General features: G+C 39.8%; 1 protein-coding gene across 12 annotated transcripts in view; it reads left to right on the forward strand.

The window, feature by feature from the left end:
* CAMTA1 (calmodulin binding transcription activator 1) overlaps positions 1-25,026 on the forward strand; it is an 848,163-nt gene that overhangs the window by 8,152 nt on the left and 814,985 nt on the right. For 4 of the 12 annotated variants that reach the window (XM_038537827.1, XM_038537828.1, XM_038537831.1 and 1 more), the window contains exons 1-2: positions 15,525-15,749; positions 20,321-20,390. The exons of 1 other annotated variant lie outside the window; for it this stretch is intronic. In XM_038537827.1, coding sequence (XP_038393755.1) covers positions 15,528-15,749; positions 20,321-20,390 — 292 coding nt within the window. In that variant the 5' untranslated portion in view covers positions 15,525-15,527. Of the gene's footprint in view, positions 1-2,131; positions 2,196-7,824; positions 7,889-15,518; positions 15,750-20,320; positions 20,391-25,026 lie in introns of those variants that run through there. 7 more of the 12 variants (XM_038537823.1, XM_038537824.1, XM_038537825.1 and 4 more) reach the window with 6 other exon arrangements.

Consider the following 25,026-nt stretch of genomic DNA (forward strand, 5'->3'; position numbering starts at 1 on the left):
TAAATTCAGATATTCTAAGGAAAAATGGAATGTTGCGGTGGGTACCATGTTGAAATTGGCACACAGAGCTATTATTTGAACAACACTCCCCAACATGGAGATGCTTAGAAGATAAAGAAGCTAATGGGATTGATTATTTTAAAATGTTAAGTCTTTTTTTCTCTTTTTAAAAAAGTAATTGGAATAAAATAACCCTTCTTGGTGAAGAAAATGTAAACTTTAATGGAAGTTCAGAATGATATATTTAAAAAGTGAACATAAAAGATAAGGATTTTTTTATTGCAAATCCACAAGGGGGTAGTGATGTTCTATCAAAGATATTTGTGGTGGAAATGTGAGATGGTCTCTTTTAACATTTTAGATTTACAGATAAAGCTGGTATGTTTGCATTTTAACTTAATAAGATCTTCTTTTAAAATGTTTATTGGCAAAATTGTTTATTGCTTAAATTAAAAAAAAAAATCCCATTTTGGGTGAATGGCTATTTTAAGCCATATGAATGGTAAAGAGAGGATGTCCTTGTAGTGTTGTGCTTTGGAGAGGTTACCAAGGACCTGGGGGTCGCTTATTTTCTAAGAATGTAATAATCTTAAATTTCCTGGGAAGCGTTAGGCATCTAGGAATCAGTGACTTAAGTGTCCTTAGTAAAAGGATTTTAGGAAATTGTGTCTAAACTTTACAGAAGTTTGTATTACTGGTTGTATTTTCAGCCCTGCCAAGAGATGAAAAATGTGAACAGTCCACACCACTAGCCGCTTTTAATAGTTCTAAGTAAATCAAATTTTTATAATCTTTTTTTATTAGTTTATATTATATCATTAGATAAAAGCGTTTTTTTTTTTTTTTTTTTTCCCCTAGCACAAAAAAAATTCTAGTAGCTTGCCTGAGATCATGGAGTCCCACCCCATTATATTCAGAATTGCTCAAAATTAGGTGTGGTATGGCAATACCAGGTAATTTTCTGAGAAGAACTAAAACTATATTATGCCTTCTTTTCTTTGAATGTGATGGCACGTGGTAGGAGGAAGATTTAAGGTTGGGGATAGGACTGTATTGTACTTATTTAGAGACATGCTAACCATATCTTTACGAAATATTACTTTTAACAAGACTGTGAAGCAGTTGCATAGTTTGGAAGTTATGCTTGTTTGTGGCATACACATTGAGCATTTTTCAATTTTGGTCTAGGGAAAAAGATTAATACAGCTCTTTTTTTCTTTCTCTGTTTTTCACCGTCCCTGTCCTGAGCAAGGGCTTTTTTTCTTTTATCGCCTTTCCTAAATGCCTGGTGATTTAACATCCCAAAAGGTACACTGTTTTTTCACAGACTCCCCTGAGCTCTGCTGAGAGCTGAACTATGACGTCAGCATTTTCATTCATGAATTTGCTCTTCTAACTCTCTCTTCTCGTTTTGTATTCCTGAACTGACTTCTGGCACATGCACAAATCAGTTTACCATTAGTCAGCCCATAAATCAGCGATAAAAGGTAAAACAAAGATAAGATACTGGGGTTGTTTTGATAGAGCTATAGTTGCTCATGCTGATTTGCATCAGTGTAGTTTGGACAGGGTTTTTCACGAAACAGATTGAAACCTAAAACCAGTCAGTTTAATTACCTCATGATTTTGTGGATTGAGCCCTGTTGTGAGCATATTGACACTATATTTTTGTTCTCTCATGAAGTTCAGAGTGCTCTGCTGCAGTTCCTTTGTTCTAAAGTAGCATTTTGGTTATAATTTGGCCAAATTGGAGGATCTACTTTATTTCAGAGAGGTGAGGCCTGGGCCTTAAATTATGTTCTACTCAAACTGCTTTTGGAATGCATTTGGAATTTTGGGGGGCAGGGGAGGGCACTGTGTTGGTCATGAAGTATTTTCAGTAACTCTGTTGCTTGAGACAGATTATGAGCAGCCTGTAGTTGTTACTCTGTAACTGGCATGCTAGCACCTAGTGTCTGAATATGTCCCCTCTCTACCCCCCTGGGGGCGCAGCACACTCCAGGGTATTCCCTGTGGCTGTGGACTCCCATTTCTCCTGCAGGGAGGTCACTGCAGGGAGGTCACTGCTTGTAATTTAGTACTGCGTGAGAGCAGTTCTTGAAGAAATCTTATTTGCAGTTTTCCTCTGCAGGGCCAAGTTTGAGGCTGAGCCTCTGGCGTGTGGCATCTTTCAAGCTTCCTGTAGTTGATGAATGGTGAGCTTTCAAAAAGTTCATTTTCTCCGCTTTCTTGGGGGTTTGTTGACTTTCTAGATATTTAATTGCCAAGAAACATTTAGAAATAAAGTGTGTTATATTTAGAAATCATTTTAGCTCAGTTACAATTTATGGCTAGAGTAGCTGATGCGAACTGCAGCCATTTTGATTGATACCCAGTGTTGCTCCTGAGATGACTTTTTAAACCTCATGGCAACTCAGAAATACTGTCTACTCCCATCCTGAATGAAACGAGAGCTTTGTTTCTTTAGGTTGCACTGAGTTGTCTGACGGGTAACAGAGATGTGTGGTCTGTCATTTAGTCTTGTCCTTTGTCCTTATGTGCTCTAAGAAAAGAAATAAGGTCAAGTAGATGTGAATAAGCGTTTGAAGATGACTTAAATTTTTATAATTTTTCCTAAGAACTAAGATGTTTTAAAATGATTTAAATATAATTTCTACGAAGGAATCTAATTGCAAATACTATGGAAGAAAGGAATATTTAATGGTAGAGGGTCTCTGCAAACATTCTCTAATTTTTAATGCTGTATTCTACTGCAGTATTTATGAAAAGTTACGGGCTTTGATTCTAAATTTCAGAACATGGGGAACACTTGCTTTGGTGTCCGTGTTGGCACAGTTTTGTCATGCCCCAAACCATATAGTGTTAGACGAGTCCTCTGGTCATGAAGGCTTAGGTATCTGTTGTGGCTTTTAATGCAAGACCACTGTGGCTTCCAGCTCTTGCTCTTCTCTTTCATAGCCAGGAACCTGGCAAGTAGGACCAAGGACCCCAGCTTGTGGTATATTTTCTACTGTTCTTGCTGCCACTTATGTAGACCACGTACTAGAAGCCTCTTCATTTGGCCTCCACAACCTTCTCTTCTTACCAGATTCTACTTCATCACTCTTGGTTCTGGCACAACTTCTCATCCTGCTTTCCCTAGACTTGAGATCTTGTGTACTGAGTTAGTTGGCAATAATTTTGAGATGATTCATGTGTTGAGTAAAGGGTTGTCTTAGTGATGACCCATAGAGTTCTTTTCCTGTCCTGATTTAGGATGACAGTGAAGTTGGATGTATGGAATTTGCTTTATGGCTAATTTGCTGGAATGCAGCTGTTTTAGTCTGTGTAACTTTCTTCTTTTTGAGGTACTTGCTCTCGATCAAGAATTAATATTTTCAGCTCAAGCTGTGTAGGAGGAATTTGGAGGAATTTGAACTGTAGTCTCTGAAGTGCCTTCTTCCTGGTGTACATAGAAGGCTTAATTTTTTAGGTCTAACACCTGTCACTAATGTTTACTTTAAAAAATGTAAAAAATTATTAAATTTTTAAAGTTGTTAAAGATACATTGCATGGTACAGAAATGTTCATTCTGCTTGGCTGTTCCATTACCATTAGCCCATTAATCAGCTCTTTATTCTAATGTGGATGAGAGTTCACAGTTTTGGAGAAATAGACTTACATATCATATGATTACGGATGAAGAGGTGTCTGCTAACCTCAGGCTTTTTTTGTGTAGGGTAGTCAGTCTTATTTATATTCATTTGATTGTATTTTCTGGGGTTGGTTGATAAAACTTTTATGAAATGAATAGATTCCTGGTAATTCAGTAAACAAGACTCTTCCTATTAAGAAACTCGTAGAGGGGCACCTGGGTGGCTAAGGCGGTTGATCAGCTCAGGTCATGATCTTGGGGTCATGAGATCGAGCCCTCTTCAGGCTCTGCCCTCAGTATGGAGCCTGGTTGTCCTTCTTCCTCTGCTTCTCCCTGCTGCTTTTGCTCTTTCTCTCAGATAAATAAATAAAATCTTAAACCCGAAAACTTGGGGACTTTTGGTGAGTCCACTAAAATGGATTACATAGGATCTTCTCTTGGGCCTACTCCAGATGCTACAAGCCTGGCATTTGGAAAGGCCTTCAACATAATTTGTGTTTCAATATATATATATATTTTTTTCCCATAAGTTAAAGGTACTGAGGGGCAAGTTAAAGTTCCTGGTGTTCTTGTCATCATTCTCTGCTGCATCTTTCCTGTCTCTGCCGTGAGGAAATGTGCCGGTTGGATCATTTGCCTTGACAGAACTTCTAATGGTGGTTTTTTCCCTTTTTAATTTTATTGATAGAGGCCATTGTGCTTAAAAAGAAAGCTGTAACAAGCAGAAGGCGGTGAGTGGCCACTCAACATTTTTGAAGTACTTGTTTCTCTTCCTAGGGGTCCTCCAGAAATTGATCATAGATGACTTGACCAAATTCGAGGCCTAGAGATTGATTCCAGGCATCCCAGGAGGCAAGGAGTATCAGTCTTCCTCCACTGAATCTGATTATCCTATATGTGACCCATTGCTGCCTGTCCGGGTGTCTTCTGATGCAAATCTGGCGGTAACAGCAACCTTTCTAACTGGCTGATATCCTTGACAGCTGTTATCTGTCCTCTCCAGGGATGTTTAGTCTCGAGCCTCTGTGGCCATGTCTAGAGCAACTGAGGATGGATTTAACTGCTGTGGTGCTGCTCTGAGCGGTTGTGGATGTTCCTGGTTACCTTCTCCACCAGCCTGCCTCAGCCCCACTTCCATGAGCTTCCTTGCCTTTATTGTTGGTGAAGGACCATAAACAGAAATCATTTGTTTAGTAAGAAAGAATGGAAAAGTCATGATTTTCAGAATGCTTTTAAAAATTAACAATGGTGAGTGGCGATCGTATGCAACAATGTGCATGTACATAATGCCACTAAATGGTATACTCAGAGAAGGTTAATTGGTAAACTTTATGTTATGTATATTTTAGCACACACACACACACACACACACACTCACACACACTCTCCAGATGGGTAAGACCTAATGAGAAAAGTAACTATAAGGTCCTAACAGTAAATATTTGACAGTATTTTCATTACCCCAAGGTGAGATGTTGTGCCTTGAATAATGTCTCAGAATCTCTCACACACAGAGACACACAATAAATGATGGTAATCAGGCCCCAAGAAAGTGAATGTTAGAACACTTGGTTTCAGGGAGGGTAACAGGTCCTGTTTCAGTTAGAGCAGTTTATTTTTATTTTATTTTTTTATTTTTATTTTTAGTTAGAGCAGTTTTGATGACAAGGAACACAAACCATTCCAGTTAGGTTCAGTGAGGGTATAAGAAGAGCTAGAAGCACTCTCAGCCTCCTAGGACAGAAACTGAAGTGCAGCTAGACAGTCCAGGAACTGTGCCTGGAGACTCTGAGGTAGTAGGCTTTTCCTCTGGAGACCCCTTGGGCTGAGCTGGGGTCTCTTGGGACGCCACAGCTCATGGCTCTTCTCTTCTCTGTGTTTCTTCTTGAGGATGAGATTTGTATACTTCCATGTAGTTTCTTTGCTCCACCATAGCCTGTCACAGCCCCAGGCATGGCTCCTACATGTCCTCACTCTGGTCCCACTGCTTGTCATCGTCAGGCTCCAGTCTCATATGCTTGTATTTAGAATACTCAAGACAGAGAATTGCACTGACTCCTCTCAGCCAGTTGCTTTGTTTCCATAGGCCAGGTGTTTGTCCTGGTCTAGTCGACTGTGAAGGAGGGTTGGTTAGGGTCCATGGGCTTGCTGACCGCTTAGAGGAGGCACAGGGGATTGTGTGAGAAGTGTTCTGTAGCATGGGGTCCTTGCATCTCAAACTCTGTCTCCTGTTAGTCTAAGAAGTAAGGATATTGACTCCAAAATGGACTTTTTTATGTTCGCTTGCTATCGGGAGTCAACTTTTTGCAGAGAAAATGTTCATTGTAGCTACAGGTAGGAGGCCAAGCGTCCTCAGCCAGCCAGCCCAGGTTTGTGTGGAATAAGTCAGCAGCGAATGTGGTGACTGTTCCAGGGCTTGTGCTTTGAACGTTGGTGAAGCAGGGAGGATGCACTGGAACGAGATGGTCTGTGCAGTCTTTGCCCTGTGTAGTTCTCAGGTAGAATAAGGCAGTTTGGGGATGTCAGTGTCATCTGAGGTTTTCCACAAGTCAGACACTTGGGTGGGCTTCCTCCCCGTTCTCTTTGCTGTGGACCACTAAACTCGACAGGTTAGAAACACGCATCCTTGGTAAGAAAGGGAGACACTACCTCAGAAGAAGTGGTGTCAGGGAAAGAAAACAGCTTCTGTTATAGTGTGTGTGGCCACCTGGATGCACACTTGTTTGGCTTTTCCTTGCTCTATCCATCAGGCCTCTGGTTTTTCTTGATTTCTCATGGTGGCAGGTAGAAGGCTGTAAAGTGCCAGTAGTCTGTGCCATTGAGCACTCTGCAGATGCTGCTGCTTAGGGATTGATGTTTCATAGTGATGACCCTCAGGTACCTTGAGAAGAGCAATACTTGTTATGTTCTACTTAACAAGAGAGTAATGTATATAATGATTGATTGATTGATTTTTTAAGTAGGCTCCATGGCCTGCGTGGAGCCTGATGCAGGGCTCAATTTTACAACCCTAAGGTCAAGACCTGAGCTGAGATCAAGAGTCAGACTCTTAACTGACTGAGCCACCCAAGTGCCCCAGAGTAAATAATGTTTTATTTATTTTTTAAAATTTTTATTTGTTTTTATTTTTTTTAAGATTTATTTATTCAGGAGAGACAGGGAGAGAGGCAGAGACATAGGCAGAGTGAGAAACAGCCTCTGTGTGGGGAGCCCGATTCAGAACTTGATTCCAGAATCCCGGGATCACGGATTCCAGAATCCCGGGATCACGCCCAGAGCTGAAGGCAGAAGCTCAACCACTGAGCCACCCATGTGCCCCTGTATTTAATGTTTTAAAGAAACATAACCATCAAAGTAGTTTATAGTAGTTAAAGGGATTTGATTTCTTTTTAAATAACAGCTTTATTGAGATATAATTCATATACCATAAAATTCAAAATTCACCCTTTAAAATATACAATTCAGTGGTTTTTATTATATTTACACAGTTGTGCAACTATCACCGCTATCTAATTCTAGAATATCTTCACCACTCCACAAAGAAACCTTTGCCTGTTAGTAGCCACTCTCCATTCCTCCCTCTTACCATCTCTAGGCCATCATTAATCTATTCTGTCTTTACAGATGTGCCTTTTTTGGACATTTTGTATAAACGAAATCCTACAGTGTGTGGCCTTTTATGACTGGCTTCTTTCCCAAAGCATAGTGATTTCGGGGTTTGCGTTGTAGTACATGAGAACTTCATTCCTGGGTCGCCTGGGTGGCTCAATTGGTTGTGTCTGCCTTTAGCTCATGTCGTGTGATCATAAGGGTCCTGGGATGGAGTTCTGTATTGGCTTCCCTACTCCGTGGGGGGCCTGCTTCTCCCTCTCCCTCTGCCTTCCACTCTCCCTGCTTGTGCTCTCTGTCAAATACATTAAAAAATCTTAAAAAAAAAAAAAGAACTTCATTCCTCTTAATTCCTTTTATGGGGAATAATACGATACTGTATAGATATGCTGCATTTTATTTATTCATCGGTTGGTGGGCATTTGAGTTATTTCTACTTTTTGACTACTCTGAGTAGTAATTGCACTATGAACATTTGTGTACAAGTTTTTGTGTGGACATATGTTTTCAGTTTCCTTGGGTATATACCTGAGATTGGAATTGGCTGGGTCATGAAGTAACTCTGTGTTTAACTTTTTCAGGAACTTCCAGACTGTTTTCCAAAGTGGCTGCACCATATTACATTCCCGCCAGCAATGTTTGAAGGTTCCAATTTCTTCACATTGTTGCTAACACTTGTTATTATCTGTCTTTTTGATTATAGCCATTCTTGTGGATGTGAAATTGTATCTTACTGTGGTTTTGATTTGCATTTCTGTAGTGACTAATGATGTGAAGTATCTTTTCATGTGCTCAATGGCCACTCATTTGTCTGCTTCAGATATGTGTCTGTTCAAGTCCTCTGTCCATTTATGAATTGTTTGTTGTTTGGCTGTTGGGTTGTAGCTGTTCTTTGTATCAGTCCCTTACCAGATGTAGAATGTACAGATACATATTTTTTCCCATTCTGTGGATTGTTTTCTTCACTTTTATGATGGTGTCCTTTGAAGCACTAAAGTTTTAAGTTTCAAGTTCAGTTGATCTGGTTTTTCTTTTGTTTCTTTGGCGTCATAAGTAAAACTATTGTCTAACCCAAGGTCATGATGATTTGTACTTGTGTTTTCTTGTAAGAGATTTATAGTTTATCATTTACATTTAGGTCTCTGATTCACCTTAATTTTTGTAATTTTGTGAGGTAGGTAGGCTTCCACTTTGATTCTTTTGCATGTGGATATATGGTAGTCCCAGCCCTATTTGTTGAAAAGACCATACTTTCCCCATTGAATTTTCTTGGGGTTCTTGTCAAAAACCATATGTGGCATTTAATTTGGGAGTCTCAATTCTGATCCATTGATGTGTATGTCTGTCCTTATGCCGGTGCCACACTGTCTCGATTCTTGGTTAAGTTACGCTTAAGTTTGTAGCTACATTTTGAAATTGGGGAGTGTCTGTCCTCCAACCCCGTTCTTCTGTTTTGAGATTGTTTTGACTATTCTGGATCTCTTGAATTTCCATATGAATATTAGGATTGGCTTGTCAGTTTCTACAAAAAAGGCACTTTTGATATCAATAGGGATTATGTTAAATCTGTGGATCAACTTGGGGAGTTTAAATCCTTTTTATGAATCCAGATCTGGTGTTTGCTTTGGGAACTACTGGTAACTCAAGCCAAGCATCTTAACTTAAAAAGAATATTGTTTTAATTTATTAATATAGTAGGCTGCCTTGGTTGAAACACTGCAGTTCACTGTTAGGCTGGAATTGGACTTTTCAGGCTTCAGTAGAGCGACTAACTATTCATATAGTCTATAGTTGGGCTTGTATGTGTGTTCTTTTGTTATGAAAGTTTACTGATACCTTACCTGTTTTGAAAAAGAAGTGGTATTTTAGTTAACACTCATTATGATTAATAGAGAATTAACAGATTCCACATATGAGTATTTAGTTATCCAAGAGTGAGAGCATGTTACCATAAGATTGTGACATTAAAATTTATTTCATTGTTATTGTCAGGTGTGTCAGAGGAGAGTTTAGGGTGTTGCTGGCTCGTGGGGGCCATGTAACCGTCAGTTGTGTTACTATTCCTGAGTCAGTTCATTTACTTGACAAGTAATAACAAAGTGCCAGGCACAGAGAAGGACAGACACAGCCCCTGTCCTCACGGACCTGACTGGGAAACTGACAGTAAAGGTGCCCTTTGCCACGAAGAGGTCTGTGCTGTGAAGGCCAGTATATTCTAAAGGGATTTGACTGACCCGAGGGACTGGGGGATGCTTCTTGAGCTGAGCTCTGAAGGAAAATGGGAACTAATTGAAGGAAGAATGAGGAAAATAAGTTTCCACTGATCAAATAAGTCGGTTACTGAGATGTGTTGGGGATGCACTGGTTATGTTCTGGCTTTTTATAGCTTTTGAGAAAGAGTATGTGAAGACTTGACTCAGGTCATCACTCTGCCCCTTAAGTGCCCTGTGTCTTTGCACAAGTAACTTAACCTTTCTGAACTTATTTACTTAATGTTTTTTAATCTTATGGGGCAGTGCATAACCATTTTTATTTAGAGATAATATATGAAAACTTAAATTTAGGCTTTTGATTGTATTTATAGAATCTAAAACTAATTTTTGTTTTTTGGTCTTTTCCATGGTTGGTTACTTAGGAATGCAGTACTGGTAAAATGAATATCTTCCTGAACATTTTTCCTAATCTTTAGATTTGGGATTCACTTCAGTTCATACATACTCCAGAAGCCTCCAGTCTGCAGAGAAGCAGAGATGGATGTGACTGATTCAAGGCAGGTCATAAAGAATGCTGTCTTCAGGCATGGGGCAGGGGGTGGGGGTGGGGGAACCAGGAAGACTTCTGGAAGGAGGTAGAATTTGACCTGGCATCACTGACAGGCAGACATGGTAGTTGGAGGAGGAATTCCAGGCAGAGGGAATGGAACAAAGGCACAGAGCCAGGAGAGTAAGGGGGTGGATGGAATTCTGGGGTGTGTGGGTAGATGAGCCTGGAAAAGTAGGTGTGGGGCAGGTTGTAGGACTTGGAAAGTCAGACTATGGAGTCTGGATTTTATTTTGTCTGCTTTGGAAAAGGCTTTTAGAGGTGAGTGCCCCCCCCCCCCCCCCCCCGTCCTCCCTTAGCAGAAGAGTGAAATTGACTGGATAAAGTCCATTTTCCTTTAAGGTGCTAGGAAGGGCCTCCTGCTTACCTCTCCAGCTTCCTCTCCACCACTCTCCAGCCATATGAAATTTTTGTAGATTCTGAGTGGCGGGGGCACCATGTTTTCTCTTGGTTTTAGCCTTGTATATTGCCACTGCTTTGACTTCTCCAGAACACAAACACACATATCCATACATGTGTTCTGCTCTGTCAACTCTCCTCATCCACTGGGTTTCAGCTTAAGTGAGATTTGTCCAAGAAGCCTTTTTGACCTTCCCTCTCTTTTCAGATTGAATTGTGTGCCCTTCCCGTGTACATCCACAGCATTCTGTGGTTTTCTCCGTTCAAGCACATTGAAGTTTGTATGGGAGTTGCTTATTTCTCTTTCTCCCTTCATTAGTTATACGGAGACTTAAGTACGTGGCACCGAGAATGGGCTTAGTAAATGTCTGTTGGTTGAGTGAGTGAAGGAATGAAGAGGAAGGGCTGGTGTTGGGAGAGAGTAGCTTCTGACAAGAGTGTAGCACTCTTTTGGGTTGCTGAAAGGAGTGAGTGTGACTGAGTTGTTTGTGTGTGAGAGACACAGTTTTTTTGGCCTTGAAGGGTGAGAATAGTTGAAAGTGACTCCCAGCTTTTGAGCCTCCACAGCTGAGGTTAGGGAACGTCATAAACCGAGATAGGCAGTCCAGGAGGATGTGTTTTGGGGGATTGGATACAAATGAATTGGCACTATTTAGATGTAAGTACCTATACAATATGATGTGTCAAATGTGGGTCAAAGATTAGGGAGTCATTCCTGTCACTGTGTTTTTTGTCTTCATTGAACTCTCAGAGGGCAAGGGGGCCCTGGTGATGGAGCCCATAGAGAGTAGCCTTCTTGGCACCGTGCAGGTGGGTAGCACCTGGAAGGGCAAGTTGAGATGCCAGCGCAGCCTCTGGTAGAGTATATAAGCTTCATGAAAGTAGAGATTTGTTTTGTCTTGCTTATTGTTATACCTCTCTGCCCAGAGTAATGCCCTCTGGTTGAAAGAATGAATGAATCAGTTCAAAAGAATTGGAAGACATAGTAGTGAGTGAAATCGTCATGGGAGAAGAAGGAACGTGAGAGCAGAAATGTGTCACCAGAGGGGAGAGGACGAGTGGCCATTGAGACAGAATGGTCAGAGGTAATAGAATGAGAGCATAAATGCAGAAGGTTGCAAGGAGGTTATCAGTTGTAATGTTGCAGAGAGTTTGGAGAGAAAGAAAACTGAGGAAAAGGTATTGATTTTGTCAGTTTGGTAGTGAGTTGAAAGAATGAAAAAGAGGTGGTGGGAGGGCAGATAATCCCTTCAAAGGTTGTGGTGGTAAATGTGGAGTGCTAGTGAAAACGATAGTGACATGACAGGTGAAGTCTAAGCTGAGAAGAGAGGTCCCTGGGACCCGGTGGACCGTGGGTGTACACATTATCTGTTGCTACTATAACAATTGCCACGTACTTAGTGGTGTAGAACAGGACACCCTTATTATCTAATCCAGTGAGTCAGGAGTTCAGTTAGGGCTCTGCTAGATTTGCTGCTTCAGGGCTTCACAAACCTGCAGCCAAGGTGTTTGGCCAGGGCTATGGTTTCATTTGAAGGCTCAACTGAGGGAGAATATTTGGAATTCCAAGTTTACACAGCTTGAAGGATTCACTTCTCTGTGGGTGATTAGACTGAGGCCCTCCATTCCTGGCTACATGGGCCTCTCCAGCACGGCAGCTTACCTCTCAGAGCCAGCAAGGGAGAGAGTCTGCTAGCAAGACAGAAAGCACAGTATATCACCTGATCACAGACGTGATAGCTTGTCACCTGTGCCAGGACCGGTGGGGCAGGACCAGGCATTAGGTCCAGTGCACTCAAGGGGTAGGGTTGGTTACACAACGATGTGTGTTAAATGTTAATAACATCAAATGATGGGGTCATGGAGGGTCCACATAGAGTTTGTCCAACACAGTAGGAAGGGATGGTGGCACTAGAAGGCATAGGACTGTTCTTCAGAAAGAGACCCTGTAGGGTACAGATGGCAGAATGGAAAATTTTAGAGAGGGAAGTTTGGAGTGAAGTTCCAAGTGAGGGTTCAACTACAGTTGTTGGCAACATTGCTCTGGAAACCTTCCCTGGCCTCTCTCTTCATCCCTTAACACGGTGGGTGCGTGTTCCTTCCTTTTAAACAGATGAAGAGGCTGTATTATAATTGCCATTGGTAACCCCTTCTGCCTTGCTAAAATTAAATAATTAACCAGCAAATTCTTGGTCAGCAGATGTATCTGCCTTGCTTGCCTTAGGATCTTAGGACCAAATGAGGTAATTCCTATGGAAGTATTTTATTGAATGTAAAGTGGCGTGCAAACAAAAGTATTAAACTGTGCGTTCTCTCCTGAGCCCCATGTTTAGTAGGATATGTGGATTTTAATGTACATTTTACTTGTTAACATGGGTTCATTTTGTTATGTTCTACCTAAGTTATTGAACTGGGCTTTATTTAATACTGTGCTATTTTTAAAGCCTTTTGAGTAGTGTTTGCTTTTATGATAAATGACCCCAAACTGCTGTACCTTTCAAGCCCTTGTATCCAGTTTTTATTGTTAGTGAAAGATCTGTCCTTGCTGTCTCTTGTCACTCTTTTGCTTCTACTGATCTGTTAATTTCCAGCTATCCTTTCCCCTTCTCATTTGTTGTTTCTGATCTTCTCTGGGGTTGGCAACCTGATAATTAAGCTTATTAGAACTGTGGGTAATTTAATAATAATCAAGCTAGGAATATGGATCAGAGAGCTCTTCTCACAGTAAGGTGTGGGAGCTTCGGTGAGTGGACTTTGTAAAAATCTCTTTTGGCCTCAGAATGTGTCTTAGCTTCCTTCCTAGCTCTGGCTGTGTGCAGATTAGGTGAGGTGCCCACATAGCTTGAGTTCCATTCAGGGGGAGTGTGGCTGCCTTTTTCTTGGTGTTCGTCTCATTGGTCTGTTATGAGAAAGGGTGTCATTCTCTCCTTTAGTTTTGATGAGGTTTAGTTTTTGGGCAGTAGCAAGTGCTGATAGGTCATGGACCAAAAAAAAAAGTGTTTGAGGAGCATGGAAGGTCTTTCCAGCAGATGAACATCTAGGAGTATGTAGTACTGTGGTGCGTTCCCTCGTTAGTCTTTCCTTGCAGACGCTGAACTCCAGTTAAGGTGCTGGATATTCTTGGATATCCTTCAGTGTCTACATTTGCTTTAGCTTTTCTGACAGAGTGCCTCGTGTACTTCCTCTGCCCAAACTTCTGCACCGTTTCCTTGTAGAGAAGCATTATTGCATCATTAGGGAGAGAGAGAGCCTTTGTTCTTGTGGAGACAGACTGGAGTGTGTGGGAAGACCCGCTCCTGATTCTTGCTCTGCTCTTCTCTAGCCGGTGGCCTTGGCAAGTGTCTGTGCCCATGCTGTGGTGACTCCTTTTCTAGCATGGGCATCATGTCTGCTCTGCTGCCTGCTGGGGCCAAAATAGGATTTTACATATGAAAATGCTTGGTACTCATGCGTAATATCAGATAGAAGGCCTAATTTATTGGGCTGATTTTGTTGATATTTTATAGTGCTCTATCTTTGAGGAGTTAAAAAAGTTCTTATTATTAGTGTTGGTAATGATAAGTGCTGCTAAAACAGTGTAATTTTAAATTTTATATCTTTTTTTTTTCTGAACATGTTCTAGAATCTGTATAAATGTGGACATTTAATAAGTGCTCTTTGATTATTTTCAGAATATTGAATGTACTGGCTTCCTAGCCAAATTAAATTTATGAAAATTCTAATGATACAATGATTCATATCTAGAAAGAATAATTTTTTTTTCATTCTGAAATCACTTTAAATACGCTTTACATGAATCTCTGGTAATAGCGAATCAATTAATGTGATTTCTCAGGTCATAAATCAGGCTTTATATATTGTTGTATTAGTTCCTGTATAAGCCTCGTAGGACTTCAGCTGTTTTGTGGTTTGTTTTCTCTAGTTGTTTGCTTTTGAACTCAATTCTAGGTGTTGAACTCCATTTGAGAGCCTAAAATGGCTTGTGCCCCAATTACCTGAGAGTTGACGGCTTCACTTTTTTTATTGAGCCAGCCCTGGTGGTAGGGAGTCTGCCACCTATCAGACGGTTTTCCTTTTAACTTAAGTACATACTTTAATTGTGTCTCTGTCCCACAGGAATGTTCTAAGGGTTATTACAGTAGCACCTGTAGTGTATTTTAAACTTCTTGAAAAGAGGTAATATGTGTGCACAAAATATTTTTGTACTGTACCACCTAATTTTTTTCTCCACTAAGCTTTTGTGGTTCAGAAAGAGGATGAAGTTACTTGAGTTTAGGCGGTACAGTCTCAGAGATCATTACCCTGATTTTATGGAGTGTCTCCTGAGCAGGGCCTTTGCCAGACCTCATGTTCCTTCTTGTTTGGCAGGCCTGTGCTCTCGCCAGAAAAGTGTTGGCTCTCTGGGTGTCTGTGAGCACTGCTGAGGCTTTTCACCCCTTATTTCCTCTTAGTAGGTCTGAAGTAGTTTTTGTCTTTGCTGCTTGCCTCTTAGGGGACCAGAGGAGGGGTGGCAATTCAGGGCAGCAGTAGGGGAAGGAGAACGGGTCTTAAGACCGCTGATGGCTGCAGTAAATCCCACCATCGCCACCACAAGACGTGGGGCCACTCTTTTTCCTTTCCACAGTTTCTGGGAAGGTCATTCATCTGGGAATTCAACCATCATTTGAGCTTCCTTTGTGTGCCAGACATTAAGTATTAAGTACTGGAGATACCGGGACCAAAAGCCAGACATCCCTTTAAGGATGCCCTTGAGATAGTCTTATTTTAAGAATGTTAGAAAAATATTTATCAGAGAAGAAAAACTAGTAGATTGGTTTTAGCTGCTGAATAGCCTTAGGGATTAAAGGTGGGCTTTTTGGTTAACAGAAGACATTTCTGAAAGGAGTGATTGTTCTGTAATTAAAAACAAAACAAAACAAAACAAAACAAAACACAAATGGCATTGTGCAAGAGACTGCTAGCTGATCAAGAAATCCATCTCCTCTTCTGGGCATGTAGCCAGACCACATTTCCCAGCCTGTCTTGCAGTTAGGCGTGGCTTTGTGGCCAAATGCTAGCCAATGGAATGAGAGCAGGGAAGTGTGCCACTTCCAGGCCTGGCCCCGTAGAACCCTCCAGGCATGGTTCCCCCAGCCCTTGCCCTTTGTGCTGGCTGAGGCAGAAGAGCCTAGTGACCAAGGAGGTTACCTGCCGCAAGATGGAAGGAGCACGGGTGCCAGAGCTGCTGCTTGGAGGGGAGCCCTCTACTGATCAAGAACACCTGTTTTGGACTTTACACCAGCAAGAAGTAAATATTTATAGTATTTGAGCCATGATACAGTTGCTCTGAGTAGCATCCCTAACTGGTCTAGGCATAATGCCTAGAACGCTGGGCAACACTGGTGAGTTTAGTCACGGTGCTAGGAATTTCGGACTCAGCTTTAATTTTGATTATTTAGATGTCATGTTATATGGGATGACCAGTGAATTTCAAGAATCAGTTTAAGTCATGATAAAATATGTGACAAAAGTTTTTTAATGTATTATTTCTAATTGATACAAGTCGCTTATTGGCATTCAGTGTAGGCTCTCTCCATCTTTGATTTGATGAGCTGTGTGGGGCCTCAGTTGACTTTAAAGGGACTCTATGGAGACTTAAACATTCTGAGTCCTTATTTCAAAGAACTGTAAATACAGTTTTCATCATGCAACTTCTCTGTTCAAAAGCCTGAAACCACATCTCATTATATAGCATTTTGTTTCATTTATTTCAGCGTCCCAGAACTGTGTGTCATATCCTGACCTAGGTTCTCTGAAGAGAGTCCACGCCTCCAGAGAATTTGTGCTTGGTACACAGATAGTTAACTGAGTTTCTCTACTGCTACTATCTCTTCCTTTTTGCTATTAGTAAATTATGTATTGTTCCTTCATGACATTTTTTTAGTATTGTCTGCAACTTGGTAGAGTACTTTGTGAAGGCAGGGAATATATTTTATAGAGCTTCTGTATTTCTCCCCTCTTGGATACTTCCAGAGACACTGGACACTGAGTAACCATCCTTGTAGTTTCTTTTAATTATCTTGCTTGGATTTTCTGGTATAGTTTTGTGTCATAATTTGTGTTAACAGACAAATGTGCTTTTTTATAGTCTGTTAGGAATTCATAGAATTATGGAGAGATGTTATGACTGGAAGGATATTTTTAAGTGAATTCCTGATCTTTTAGGCTGTCTAGTTCCTGATACTCAAGATATGGCCCTGAATCCTGGCATGGGCATCACCTGGGGGGGCCTCTTAGAGGGGCCACACTGAGACCTGTGAATCCAAACCTGCATTTTAACCCCTCAAGGGACCCATGTGCATGTTTAAGTTGGGGCTGCTCTGTTGAAGGTCAACCCCCCATTTTACTGTTGAGGAAACTGGTTTAAAGTAGGGGGTTGCCCAGAGTCACACAGCTGTTTATTTTAGTGGTCCTCATCTTTGGATATATCTTGGGATCACTTGAGAACCTTTCAAAATACTGATACCTAGGTCCCAGCCCCACTCATTCTGACTTACCTGGTCAGGATTGCAGCCTGGGCATCAGCATTCAGAAAATATCCTTGGACAACGGACATGCAGTCAAACTGAGAGCCACTCATCTGGTTGATGAGAGAAGCCAGCTTTCTTGATGCTTCAGTCAAAGAGGCATTTTATTCCGCTCGTGGGTATACGTTCAGATATGGTGTGTCTTCCTTACCTGATTTCTGCACCACCCATTGTATATCCATAGCATTTGCCCTGCTTACCACCTGCTTCCCCCACTGGCAGGTACCCCACGAGAGTAGGACCTTTGTCTGTCTTGTTCACTGCTAGGTCCCAGCTCCTAGGGTAGCATCTGGCACATGTCAGATGCTCCTTTAATATTTGTAGAACAACTAGGAGTTATGACGATACAGAGGAAAATGCAGGCTGCTCAGATGGCACTGGTAAGGCGATTGATCATTGGAAGGCTCTCAAAGGATGATCAAGCTGAAGAGTTAGCCCTGGGGGGCCGGGCGGGGAGGGCAGCCTGGAGATGTGCAGCTGAGGGTGGACTTGGCCCCAGACCTGTCTGTCCTGGCACTTGCACTTAGAGTGTTGTCCTGGGGACAGAGAGGCCAGCTGTTTGCTAAGCAGTTAGTAGGACTGGGATGGAGGCTCCGTCTGCAGACCCTCAATCTGGTGCTCCTCCCTCCCAGAGCCACCTCTGGGTTGGTGTTGTGAACAGGTTTTAGGAATTGATCTTGAGGGTCTGCAGAGTGAAAGGCCTATCCCAGAGTCTGGCCTGTGGGTCTTCAGTATGGGGTAGCCATTTCTCATGGAAGTTTTCTTGTGTTTTAGATTCTTTCCCTTGAGAATCGGGTGTTTTTGAGGCTGGAATGACTTGATTTCACTCTCAGTTTATGTGAGTGAGTTTCTTTTCTGGTTAACTATTAAGACTTTATTATGTCAGTGTTGAAGAGAAGTCATAGTCCATTGTTCGTGATATTTGTTACTTTTTCTTTTTTTAGTATTTAATTCTTCTGATTTGTGATTTGGTATGTTTTACTGCTTATTTACCTATTGTTGAACTTTGAAGTTAAGTGTAAAAGTCCTTTTTATGAAGCCATTCATTAGTGTGTCCCACTGTATGCTAGTCATTTTTAAATCTTTTGACGTTAAGATTTGTTAAGATGTCTTGTTAAGTGGTAAACTTATACTATCTTTTTTGGGTAATAGGAAGCCAGAAAATGTTAAGCCTTGAATGTAGCACATTCTTTTTAACATCATAAAATTTCAAGTTTCAATTCTGAAATGATGTTAAGATGAGATGTTGCATTCTGTGGTTAGAAGGCTGTTGCCGGCGGCTCTTGCAGATGTTACTCGAAGTCAGACTGTTGTTGGCTTTACATCAGCCACTCTTTATAATGTCCTGTAATTCTATGCTCACAGTTGGAGAAGAGATGAATGTTGATTTTTCCAAAGGATACATGGATACTGAGCATAGTCCATAGTTTATAGGGAGAATTCTTAGGCTCTGATGTTACCACAGGTTGTTTAATCAGTAGGCACCACTATTGATTAAATAAAACAGGAAGTGGGACGCCTGGGTGGCTCAGCAGTTAAGCGCCTGCCTTTGGCTCAGGGCGAGGTCCTGGAGTCCCAGGATCCAGTCCCACATCAGGCTCCCTGCATGGAGCCTGCTTCTCCCTCTGCCTGTGTCTCTCCCTCTCTCTCTGTGTCTCTCATGAATAAATAAATAAAATCTTTAAAAAAAAATTAAAACAACAACAAAACAAAACAGGAAGAGACAGTAATAGCCCTGGAACAAGAATTTTCCAGAAACAGTAAATAATTAGGGAACTGATGGTTTATCCTGGTAGCTAGCAGTCACATTGTGGACAAAGACCTAATCTATGGTGAAACACTTGATCATGGATATAAGGAGAGGAAAATGAAAAGTTCATAGGTCAAGTTTAGTCTGATTTCAACACTCTTTGGCACAAAAAAAATCCACGGAATCCTCAGTTCTTAAAAAATGTTAACACTGTTAAGGATTATGCTTCCCAAGCACAGAAACAGTAGCACTTCATAGTTGTGTTGTAGTTTTGAATTTAAAGCACTTTGTATACATCATCCCATGGAATTCTCCCAACACCCTGTGAGATAGGAGAGAGAGGGCACCATCACTACCTTTTTTGATGAGATCATACAGAGAGGGTAGTTTACTTTTTCAAGGGTTAGCTAGTAAGTGAGAGAACTGAGCTTTTCATATTTTAAATATAAAATGTTAAGGGTGGTTGTTGAATTTATAAACTATCCTTGGTTTCCTAAGTATATAAATACGTGGTTTATAATGCAGGATGAATAATCTAAAATTTTTTTTTAATACTGCAACTGAAGAAGGATATTTTTAGGACCGAAATAATGGACTGACAAGACTCACAGAAATTGTTTTCCTTTTTTTAAAGTTACTGTTGTGTAGTTTTTTTTTTTTTTTTTTTTTTACATGAAAACTATAATTTTATTTACATGAAGCAGCCTGAGAACAGAGACCTGGTCTTCCAACTTCTTCCTGACTTTACTGCACCTGTTGTACTGTTAGTTGGCACTCATTAGATCCTTTGGAACAAGTTGGGGGTTGGGCTCACTGTTGAGAAATGGTTAGCAATGCTGTTGAATCCTGACTGATCTACAAAATGATGTGGCATTGGTTCTCCTTAGCAAACATTTCCTGTATGTACAGCACATATGGTCCCTATTGAAAAAATGATACACATAATATGTGTTTACCAGCATGTGTCTTTTTTTTTTTTTTTTTTTTTTTACACACATAATATTTTGAAACCCCTCTTATGTCTCCAGAAAAATTGCAGGTGTAGTGCGAAGAGCTCTTTCCCCCCTGAACTGTGTGAGACCGAGTTGCTGGTATGTTTCATTATCCTCACATACTTGCTTACCTATTTCCTGCAAACCAGAGATGAGAACATTCTCTGTAACCACCATACGGTGATCAAAATCAGGAAATTAACACTGAGACATTTCTACCCTCTGATCCTCAGATGCTCCTGCAGCTGTGCCGGGTGACGCCGCGGTGACCTTTGTAGAGAAAGGTCCAGTCAGGACCCTGGGTCACACTGTCTTGTCTCTTCAGACTCCTTTAATACAGAACAGTTCTCAGTCCTTTTTGACTCTCATGACCTTGACACTCTTGAAGATTACAGGCCAGTCATTTTGTGGAATGTTCCTCAATTTGGATTTGTCTGATGTTTCTTCATGATTAGATTCAGGTTTTGCATCTTTGGCAGGAATATCACAGAAGAGCCAGTATATATCTTTTTCAAAGATTAGTTTTACATTTTATTTTCTGTTTCCTTAGAGCGTTTCCCAAAGTGTATTCTGCGGAACTAGCACCTACTGTGTTCTCAACACCGTGCCACCTCTAGAAGGTAGGATTCGAAAAGCTTTTGACTTACAGGAAGGGGTGGGCTTGGCAGTGAGAGTAATTCCATCATCGTAGTGCAGTGGAAATAGCCTGTGACCAGGCCTTAGGGGATCTGGGTTCTGCCTTTAACTTGCTGTGTGATCTTAGATGAGTTACTTAATCCTTCGGCGGGGTAGCAAAATACTACTCCCTTGTCAAGTTTTTGTGAGGGTTCAAAAAGGCAAAGTGTTTAATCACATGGGAAATTCAAAGCACTCTGCAAATTAGTTAGATACTAATACAATAATTCTATAATTCTAGTATCCAATTCCTGGGACTTTGAGTAGGAGCCATGTGGTATTGTGGGAAAAACCACAGGTCATGTTTGAATCCCATTTGAGTCACTAGCTGCGGCTCCTGGGCAGGTTAATCCGAATCTCAGGTTCTTCATCTGTAAAGTGGGGGTAATTATGCCCTGATGGGTAATTGTGAAAATTAAATGAGAGAACGCAATGTAAAATCTCTTTCTGGATGCCTGATGTAGAGTCCCCACAAATGTTTACTTCATAGTAAATAGTAGAAAATAAGTTTACTTGATCACGTGCTGCTCAAATTGAAATTGAATGGAATGAAGCAGGAGAGGATACCCCTAAATCCAAATTGAAGCAATTGATTGCATACCTTCTGTGTTCCCACTTTATCTGCCTCTATTCACATATTTTAAAATTGAAAATGTAAATGAAACTAAATAGTGAGAAGCTTATTGAACCTGAGTTAGGAGTTGACTTAAAGCCGGACTAGAGATTTGGTGGTATGATTGACAGGGAGAGGATAAACGTGGGCCACCTAAAAAGACAGGGTGAGATTTGACGATCACAGACTCTAAGGAGAGGAAAAGGCTTGTTAAGTAGCAGAACTAGTTATGTTTCCTATGGAAAAAAAAAAAAAAAAACTATTATATTTTAGTTTTTTTCAACTTTAAAAAAGTCTTTTAGATAATTACAATTGAGTAATTCATTTTGGAGAATTTCTTTTAGAGAGATAGCATACTGATGCTTGGCACATAATTAAGCACATTGTTGCTTAATTAATATTTATTTTGGATGCCTAGTGATTTGAAGGTCTTAGGTTACTGATGGCGGTATTTGCTGCTGTGAGTGCTGTGCTGACTTGAATATAACAATATGTGCTTATGTTTTCCTGAATCAGTTCCTATCCTACTAATTAAATCTAAGCACATAATAATTAGAGCTGAACAGAAAAATTGTAGAGCTTCCTTTTAATTTTACCACTCCAAGTTGTTGATCAAATATATTCCTAATAAGATTTGGCAATTGGATACACTGTTATACCAACTTATTTTAAACAGTTTGGTCTAGAGGTTGAGAGATTAATCATAATCGACTTGATTGAATAACAGTGTTCATAATTATTCACGGAGCCCCCAATTTTTTAAAGATTTATTTATTTATTTATTCGAGAGAGACATACACACATAGAGAGGCAGAGACATAGGCAGAGGGAGAGGAGCCTGTTGCAGGACTCGATCTCGGATCCCAGGATTACCCCCTGAGCTGAAGGCAGATACTCATCTGCTGAGCCACCCAGGTCTCCCATTTCACAGAACCAAAATTATTTAATTTTTTAAATTATAAATCAAAATAAAATGGATGTTATCAATTCCAGGTTACAGTTAATATAGTTATAATTTTCCTTATAGGAGTCAGTAGTGTGTTCCAAGGAGAGGGTTTGAACACATTTTTTTGGATTTAAATAAAAGATTTGGTCATGTGAGTTTTCGGAAATAACACATGAAAACAAGAATTTTACTTTTTGCCTAATTAACTAAGCAAATGAGCATTTTTTGCACGTTTTAGAGAGCTTCTGTTAAATTGTACTATGTTTCTAAAATTATTGTTTGGAAAATATTTGAAGGTTGTCTGGAAAGGATGGTACATTCTCTAGAATTATAGCTGTCAGCCAAGCACATCATCTGTCAATTTCAAGAGCTTCACTAGTTATTTTTATTGTGAAGTAGGTTAGAAAACTATTTTGCAAAGTCATATATCATACACGCATATTTTGCCAGATAATGAAATGTTTTACTGTCTTTGGTTGACACTTCCATGTTGTAGTGTCAGAGTTTAACTATTTGGATTAAATGCTGAGATACAGTTGAAACCAGTAGTACATACTTTACTTTCAGTGGCAACTCAAGATACTGTTAATAGTGTTAGTACTGAGACGAACATTTAAAAACTGGCACATGAATTTATCTAATTATTATATCATTTATAGTTATTCTAAAAACAATGAAAAAGCAGCTTTTAATAAAAAAACAGAGTTTTGTAGAGTATGGCCATGTGAGCAGTTCTTTTCCAGTGTGAAGGTAGAGTTGTTTTCCCATCACAACTGTAACTGGAAAAACTGAAATTTGAAAATACAAGTTGTGAGATTCTGCCTGTTTGAGTTCCTAATATTCTTTCTCTGGTATTAAAATCGCCATCTTCATAATGCACAGTGGGAAAACTTACCCATTGTTATGTTTCTAAAAAACATCCAATTTATATTCAGCATGAACCTAAAATTCTAGATATAGCACAGTTTAAAAACTGATTAAGGGGAACCCATTGGCCTGTCATACTCCTCTTCCTTTTGAACCCATGGCTGCACATCCCCATAAAGTACTATATTTGGAATCTTGATTGAGACAGTGCTTACACAGCCATTCTCCTTTCCCTCTTTAAAAGCCTTTGGACCGATTCACCACTGCCTGATTTGGTATCAGAATAGAAGACAGAGCCTTTTCGGTGGCAGTTAGTTGTGCTGTTGAGTACCTTTCTTTATCTCCACGTGCATGCACATGTGGGCGCGTGCACACATGTATGTACATGTACATATATGTACACACAGGCAGGAGTACACATGTCTATCCATGTGTACGTGTGTATACACATATGTAGGAGTATACACACACAACTATGTTTTATAGCCACAGGACACCTGGGTCTCTCAAGGAGGCTTAAAAGAACAGATAATTAATATCAGGTTGTGATCATAAACATAAAAATAGAAGCTGGGGTTTAATCATCTATTCATTATTGTTCAAAATCACACTTTAAATAATAATTTTCTCAGAGCTATGACTAGTCATACATAGTTCATAGTAAGCCTATTGATTGAGCACCTAGTGTAATACTGTTTTCATAAAAGGCATCCTGTAAATGGTAAAAGGCATCCTGTAAATGGTGACTATTTGAATTGAGTATACATTTTAGAATTTCACCTCTACTTTCAGAATTGTACACATCATGGGAGATTTAAAAAAAAAAGAGAAGAGAATAAAACCTCTTTAGGGGAAGAGAGAAGGGAGGTAAAGTCTCATGTGATTTGGTATTCTGCGCTTTAAAGTTTTATGGCCCATGGTGCCTCCCTTGGGAGGATGAAGTGCAGGGAGCATGCATAAGCACATAACATTACACTGGTTTTATAGAGGGTAATTAATACAGAACTTTCTATGAACACTCTCTTAGTTGAACACTTTGTTTTTTGGTTTCACAGCAAGATTTTTAAAAAGTTTAATTTTAGTTTGCTGTTAAAAATTTTAGATTCTTAAAAACAGTTTTTAAGTTTTTATACTGCTTACAGAAATAGAGGATTGGGCATTATAATTCAATTGGTTGTGTAGTTCATGGACCAAAAAAGATTTAGTACACTAAAATTCTCTTAAGTTCCTCCCTTTAAAATATTTCCACATGATGTAGTAAATTTTTTAGGCTTTATTTCTGTGCCCAATATTTTTCTGTTAAGATCTTTTCCTTGAGAAGAAATGTGTTAATCAGATGAAGCATGTTTGGAGAGGATTTTGTTGTGATTGTAGAAAATTTTTTATTATTTTATGTTTTCACATGTTCAAAAAATAGGCTCTGCTAAACAAAATTACAGTAAATGACTAGAAAGATATATTGTTGTATTTCAGTTTTAATATTATTAACTAATTCCTGTATGCCTCTATAAGGTTCTTTAATTGTAAGGCATTTAAATTTATTGAATGGCAGTAAATTTCATAGGGATTTATGCCTGGAGGAGAATTGGTGATTACTTAATTCTCCTTGATTTAGAAAACTGAGAATATTAAGTAACTTACCCAAGGTCACACAATTATAAAGTAGCAGAACTGGGTCAGAATCTTGGATTCTTGATTTGGAGTTCAGTGTTTTGATTATACCTTTTTATATCAGAATAAGTTATTTTAACTATGATTTTCTGGAGCAAATTCAGTCTTTAGTATTTTCTTGCTCCTAGTATCTGGTTATGCATTGCACTCTTTGGATATTGGGGCTTCCTTTTAGCATTTAAAAAAAAAACAAACAAACTTGGACTGGGTAATTCAAAACGTGGACCTAAATGTGCCAAAACTGGCAAGAGATTTTGAGCCAGGCAAAGAGACTTTGTTACGGGAATGAAACAAGAAACAATCTATGAATGAATGAAATAATACATAAAGGAAATGAATGATCTCTTCTACAAGGTGTCTGGGAAACATTATATCAGGGAGACATGCCATCTTGTCTGAAAGTAATGAACTTTTCTTCATTAATTTAGAAGAGTTACATTTTGATGAAAGACATTAATGAAATAGATATGTATATATGTAAATC

Source organism: Canis lupus, chromosome 5 (genome assembly GCF_011100685.1).
Source record: "Canis lupus familiaris isolate Mischka breed German Shepherd chromosome 5, alternate assembly UU_Cfam_GSD_1.0, whole genome shotgun sequence".
Lineage (NCBI taxonomy): Eukaryota > Metazoa > Chordata > Mammalia > Carnivora > Canidae > Canis > Canis lupus.